The 7,227-nt window shown below is 35.8% G+C and overlaps 1 protein-coding gene across 2 annotated transcripts in view; it reads right to left on the bottom strand.

Moving 5' to 3' along the window:
* Nucleotides 1-3,980: 3,980 nt before the first annotated feature.
* PDHX (pyruvate dehydrogenase complex component X) overlaps nt 3,981-7,227 on the bottom strand; it is a 75,396-nt gene continuing 72,149 nt past the window's right edge. Inside the window, exon 11 of one of the 2 annotated variants that reach the window (XM_082410539.1) lies at nt 3,981-5,404. In XM_082410539.1, the coding sequence (XP_082266665.1) occupies nt 5,146-5,404 (259 nt within the window). In that variant the 3' untranslated portion in view covers nt 3,981-5,145. Of the gene's footprint in view, nt 5,405-5,447; nt 5,678-7,227 lie in introns of those variants that run through there. The other variant, XM_082410538.1, reaches the window with a different exon arrangement.

The following is a 7,227-nucleotide window of genomic DNA, read 5'->3' as shown; positions in this document are numbered from 1 at the left end:
ATGACCACCTTCCCACATGGCCCTCCCCACACAAACTGCAGGTGCTCCAGGCCTCCCACCCGCAGTGGCACTGTGACCCTCTCAGCTGAGGCTGACCTGCACCCTGGAGGGTGGCTTCATATTTCCCTGGCGACTGCAGACAGATCTGTCCTGGGCAATGCAATGAACTTCTCTGACACCCAGTGGGCTGCAAATATTGGATGCTGACTGATAAGGTGGTCAATATAGAAGGCTTGACCCTGAGATACAGTTGTCAATATAGAAGCCTGGAGCTTCCAAAATAAAAACTGAGGTAATTAATTACCTTTGGCTCTGAACTTGGACCAAAGATATTAAAGTAAAATGTCCTATATCATGTTTTCTATCCTTAGAGAAACTAAGCCCCTGATTTTTTTTAAGCTTCTATTTTTCTAAGCCTTCTATTTGGAGGTAGAAGTTACAACCCTTAACTTCAGCACTGCAGGTTAATAGCTGTCTATAATGAAAACAAAAATTCCTCAGCACTTTCTGCATCAATCACCAGAAAGGCACAAAGCGAACTACTACACTACAGAGAAATATGAATTAAGAGTGGCCATGTAGTAGACACATGTTATTACTGAAGAACAGGACCTTCCAATTATTGCAAGTAGAAAATGCTATCTGTTAGTACAGAACTATACTTGCAGCAATAACACAGCCTAGAAAGTTATATACTGCAGTGTGGTGAGCTTGAATTTTGGCACTTGCAAAGACCTAGGTTCAAATCCCAGCTGTGGCACTTCTGAGCTGTGTGCCTTTGGCCAAATAACATAATCCCTGAGTTTCTTTCCTTATCCTGTCTTGTGATGATGGTTATAAAGTAAGATATACCTACCTTATAAAATTGAGAAGATTAAACAAGGTAAGCAACCATTAGTGTGATTAACTTTCCCTCCTGTTTCCTCATTTTATAGGTAAGAGAATATTGAGGCACAGAGATAAAAGTTTTTACCCAAAGCACAGTAATTTACAGATGAAGTTGAAACTAGGCTTAAAATACTCTTGATTTAAGCATGCAAACTTGGGAAATGAAGTATGTACTAAAGACCAGTAGCTCCATTTGATAAGGATAGTAATTTATTAAGTAAATAATAAATTATAGCTGCCTGATAAATGCCACACGAAGTGTAGAACAAGTGCAATTTATGTGATTAAAAATTTAACATATTCATATAATACTTTATGCTTTATAAAGTGCTATGACTAATATAATTTAATCTGACCACAGTAGCCTTATCTTTAAAAGACCTATTTTTTTAGTTAGAGGAGTAATAATTTCATAGACTAAGAAATTTCAGAAAAAATAAATTACTTTAGGTGTGAATAAAGGAAAATCATGACTAATTAATGATTTTGCTAATAATTTCTCAACTTTTAATAAAAGCCCAAGTTTCTTTTAACTGTATATATCATATATAGAAGAGGTTAAATTACAGGTTTAAAAAGTAGCCACTTTGCTAGGAAGAATAAGGTCGCTTGGATTTGTTGCAAAAAATATAAGTAAGTAAATGTGAAAGTAAACTTTGTATGGTCAAAGAAAGAAAAGACTGCCACTAACAGAGGCAAATGGTTTTTCAAAATACATCTTTGTACCCTACAATTTCAATTCAATGGTGTCTTCAATATTACAAGTCTAGACAAACCACACCTTCCTTCAGTCCTCCCCGTCCCCATCTCTTGAAATCAATAGACACTAGAAAAGAAATTTTAAAAATCCACAAAACTATTTCAAATGATTTTATTAGAAAACTGCTGTGTTTCCCATTTACAGAAAGTTTGAATGTTTCCTGAAATATACCACTTGCTGTAAATAACTTACCAAATCTTAACCTTTTGTACACTGGTGGTGGGGGGGGGGCCATGGAGGGTGGGGTTTTGGACTGGGAAACTGCATCATTGTTGCTGCATTATCTCACAGCACACACCCACCCCACGTATACATAATATACCACAGCAAATGAACATGTCGAATATTCTTAAGTTTCTCCTGCCTTCTTTAAAGCCCCTGACCTGGTACAGAATCTAATCAATGGACGCTTTCGTTATAGCAAAAGCTTCCAGCTGGTTCTGCTGACGCTGTCCTCTCTGTTTGACCGACCTCGCAGATTGGGGCCAGATTAACCTGAAAGTAATTCTGCCCTGTTACTTCCTTTTTCAAAAGTCAACAGAAGTTTCCCATTAATAACGTCACACTTAAAATAATGGTTAATTCTTACCAGCAATACGCTTGGTTCTTTCATTTCCTCACTTCACCTGAGACAAAGTCCATCATGATGCAATGAGTAATACGGACAAATCTTCCTTGAAAACTGAGAATTGTCACTTCTATTTTTCTCCCACACTCTAACTACAATATATTAACTCACAGCACCACCTATCTTTCAATAAAAGGTTAGGAAACTAGTTTTACTTTTAGCATAATGCCCAAATATCTGGCCTGTACAATTTAGTGTGAAATTAAGTCTAAAATGCAGAAAGGAAAAAAAAAAAATCTAAAAATAGAAGTTCCGTTTGACATGTATGTAAAACACTTATACCAGTATGTATCAATTTCTTAGTAATGTCTCAAACAAAGGAGTCTGGCCAGCAGTATACTGAAGATTTTAATCTGCCACAAAATAGTCAGTGAACAAACTGTGCCTCAGGATGTTTACTCGAAGTCGCAATCAGGGAGAAGCAGGGCCGTTCTGACTTATAAGTTCTAATATTCATTGATATTTTCATGCCCAAGTGTTAACTAGAATGTGTGTTGCCTTTTCCTTAAAAGTCTTCCCAACATTTTGGTCATTTTCCTTGTTTAAATAAGAAAAAAAAAAAAAAGGTATAAAATTTCACTTTCATATGCTCTCAGTGTGACCCCTATCAGTACTACAAATAAGTATAAATTTATAACGTGGAAGACAGCCTGCTCATACAGCACACAGTTCATCCTCTGTTTAAGGATCCCAATCAAGACACCTTACCCCTTTCTCAAATCAGTGTTATTCTCTGACCTCACGCTGCAACAGAACTCTTTTTAGAAATGACGATTTTCTTACATAAACCTAAGCAGTATAGAAATATTAGAGAAAATATTTTTGGGTCAGAATGAACGGGCATTTGTACCAACAGCTGAGAAATCAAACCATGAAAAGTCAAACCATGAGAAGCAACTGATCATATGAAAAGCCTGGCTGTGATCTCCATGAAGAATTAAACTGTCTTGCATTTACAGAGCATTTCTCCTGGGCAGTCCATGTCAGCTCTGTAAGGCAGGCAGGGGCGGGTATCACCGCCCATTGCACCTACGGGGAAACAGATGCACTACAGTTTAAGCACGTCAGTCCATTGGAAAAACAGAACTCCAAGCCAAGGGTGATTTACAGCTGTCTCACGTTCGATTCCTCAGATTTAAAAATTAGAAAAAAAAAATAATAATTTCAGTTAAAACGGATTGAAAATAATGTAACTTATGAAAGTTATTTTGAAAACAGCATTTGGTCACAATTTTCAGTAATATGACAAAAGTTTTGAAGACTATTTTTAAAGAATAGCTTGTCAAAACTAATTGGATTAAGCATCTTCTTAGCAACTGATATACTGGGGCTCTAATTATTCTAGAAAGCTCTTTTGTTAGAGCATAAGCAGTTCATCATGTCAGAGCATACAACTTGTACCACATAGTCTTTCTTCTGGCGATTCTCATCAGCAGAGAGCAACACGACTCTGTGACTAGTTAATTAAATCACCATCCAATTCCAGTTACAGTTAGCTTGTCAGTCGTAGCAGAGTTGTTAAAAGAGAGAAATAAGCTCTTCTAACCTTTACAACAATTAGTCAAATTTTCATATTATCAATGGAATAAAGAGGATAGTTCTCACCTGCTTCACAGGCCTTCTATTCTTTCTGAAGTTTTACATTTCACATCCATTTTTTCCTAATGTCATATTACAGTTGACCCTTGAACTTACACGTGGAGTTTTTTCAATAAATACATAGTATAGTACTACCCGATCCCCGGTTGATTGAATCCCCAGATGCAGAACCATGGATATGAGAACCAACTGTAAACTTAAACGCAGATTTTCAACTGCTTGGGATCAGCTCCCCTCACCCTCACAAGGGTTAACTGTGATTTTAAATTCCTTCTCTCCTCCTGTAGAATCCCTTTTAAGCTATTCCAGGGAAATTACTAATATACTTCCAGGTACTAAACTTCTGTGTCATAACATTTAAAATACAATAGAAATTTTTATATTTTCTCATATTTTATTGCACAGTATAAACTTGATTAAAATGCACCAAGTAACAGCATGTGTTTAAATCAACACTAACTTAAAATGTTAGGTAGGAAATAGCATAACTTACTTTAATATATTCCAACTCAGTATGAAGGTGAGCAGTTTATTTCTGAAGGTTTAGATATTTTAACTGTAGTTTATTATCAAAACAAACAAAATATTTTGGTCTCTTTCTTCACCTTTGATTCTTTTTAATTCTTCTTCTTTAGTTCACAGTGTCATAGAAGTGTAAAATAAGACTGATAGAAACCACTCTAAAACATATGGCTTTATATACATAAAAAATTCAATAATGTTGCCACAACCCCTAATACAGAGTGATTCTTATTTATCTACTAGTATCCAGAATAAACTTCTGTATATATTAAATTGTTCAAGTATATCTAGAGCAGTGCTTATAAAAGTGACGTCCCACTGCTACATTAATGGGCATCTCTTTGAAGACCACTTCTAACTTCAACACAATTAAGGTAGAGTTCTAAAATTTTTTGATTTTACAACTTATCATACATCTTCAAATATTCTAAAATGCTCCAATGAGCCAAACATCTAATTTAATTTACATCTAGCTGAATATCCCTTTTGTACAGCACCAGTGGTTAAATTAAAAATGCATCTGACTAACCAAATGTTCTCTTCCTCCCATTAGTTACAGTTTGTTATTTATTTATATAACACTGAACCCAAACTGAAAATGAAGACAACTCAGGTCAAACTCTTTCACCCTAAATAAACATTTCATTCACTTCACACTTAAATACCTAATTGTTTTCCTATAGTGTATGTTTCTCAGTAACAATGATACAATTAACTAAGCCAAAGACCAACTTCTCATCTTTGAGGATTAGGCAAGTCGGATAGGATTCTCCAGGTTTGCTTTAAAACTTTCCAGAAACCTGGTAGCCAGTTCGTCATCTACCACTCGGCTGTCACTGGACATTGTGACCGTTATGAGCTGGTGTTGCTGCAGTTTGGCATTACCCTCTTCATCCTGAGTGAGCTTCAGCACAGGTCGGAATCTCCCAACAGCCAAAATGCAGGCCTGAGGAGGGTTGATCACTGCAGTAAACTCATCGATGCCAAACATCCCCAAGTTGGAAATACTAAGGGAAAACAAAAAGCTCTGAAGATGGCATGTCCTTAATCAAAGAACCCTTTCCCTGAGTCATATATTTTTACTTTATTAAAAAACTGTGCCACAGAACCTTATTCCAAGTTACTCAAAGACCAAAGACAAAGAATACCATTTACAGTAGGATCAAAAAAACAGGTATCAACACACAAATATTGTATCTAATGTAAACATTTATTCAGCATTGAACTGGAAGCCCTAGGCAGAGGAATATGGCAAGGAAAAGAAATAGAAGGTATGAAGACTAGAAAAAAGAAATAAAACTTTATTATTCACAGATGAACTGACTGTGTACAAAGAAAATCTAAGCCTCTATAGGTAAACTAGTAAGATTAATAAATGAGTTTAGCTAAGTCACTAGATAATAAGTCACTATAAAAATTTACATCTATATACAAGTTGCTTTCATTAGAAAATAATACCATTTATAATAGTATACAAAATATCTAGGACTAAATCTAATGAAACATATATAAGACCTCTAAACAAAAAATTATAAAACACAACTGAAAGAAATCAAAGAGCAAGTAAACAATAGTTTATACCATGCTCATTCACTGGAAGACCCAACGCTATAAGGATGTCAATTCTCCTTAAACTTAAATTGATCAAACAATTCAATGCAATTCCAATAAAAATCCGAGCAAGATTAGTGTGTGTGTGTGTATGAAAAATGACAAGTTGATTCTAAAATTTATTTGGAAGTACAAAGCCAGGAAAGACAATCTTGATGGTGAACAAATTTGGAAGACTTTCATTGTCATATATCAAAAGTTATAGTTTGCTGGTATTAAGCAAGGGAAGGACAAACAGGTCAATTGAAAAGGAGAGAGAATACAGAAAAGGACCAAACACACTTGGTTACCTTCTCAATGCTACAGAGAAGAAGTAATCTTTTCAATAATTGAGGCTTAGTCCGTTAATTATCCACAAAGGGAAAAAAAGAGAATCGTGACCTTTACCTCCATATCAAAGACAAAATCTAATTTCAGATGAATTGCAACCTACATGTGAGAAGTTATAAAGCTTCTGAAGATAACACAGAAGAATAACTTCATGACCGGGATAGACAATAATTCCTAGCAGAAAACAGAGTACTAACTATAAAGAAAAATACTGATAAATAGGATTTTATTAAAATTCAGAACTTCTGTTCATTGAAAAACACCATCAAGAAAGTTTCAAAGGCAAGGTACAAAGTGGGAAAGGTATTTAAAATAATATATATCCTATAAAAGTCTGTGTATCGGGAAAAAGGAACTCCTATAAAACATTTTTAAAAACAGACACAAGACTTCAACAGGTATTTTACCCGATGAGTTACCAGATACCCAAATGGCTGACAGATAAATGAAAACAGTATTCAACATCATTAATTTGCATTTCTCTGACCACAAAGAGTACCACTACACACACCAAGATTCATTAAAATTTAAAACCTAACAATATTAAGAGTTAACAAGAATATGAAGCAATGGGAATTCTTCATACACTGTTGATGGAAGAAAAAAATGGTAGAACCATTTTGGAAAACTATCTGGCAGGATCTACTAAAGCTATAAACCCAGCAATTCTACTTTCAGGTCTATACAACAAAAATATGTACAGGGCTTCCCTGGTGGCGCAGTGGTTGAGAATCTGCCTGCCAATGCAGGGGACACGGGTTCGAGCCCTGGTCTGGGAAGATCCCACATGCCGCGGAGCAACTGGGCCTGTGAGCCACAACTACTGAGCCTGCGCGTCTGGAGCCTGTGCTCCGCAACGAGAGGCCACAATAGTGAGAGGCCCGCGCAC

The sequence above is a fragment of the Balaenoptera physalus genome, assembly GCF_965194825.1.
Source record: "Balaenoptera physalus genome assembly, chromosome: 10".
In the NCBI taxonomy this organism is placed as follows: Eukaryota; Metazoa; Chordata; class Mammalia; order Artiodactyla; family Balaenopteridae; genus Balaenoptera; species Balaenoptera physalus.
Note: the sequence above shows the minus strand (reverse complement) of the source record. Positions and strands in the feature narration are given on the sequence as shown.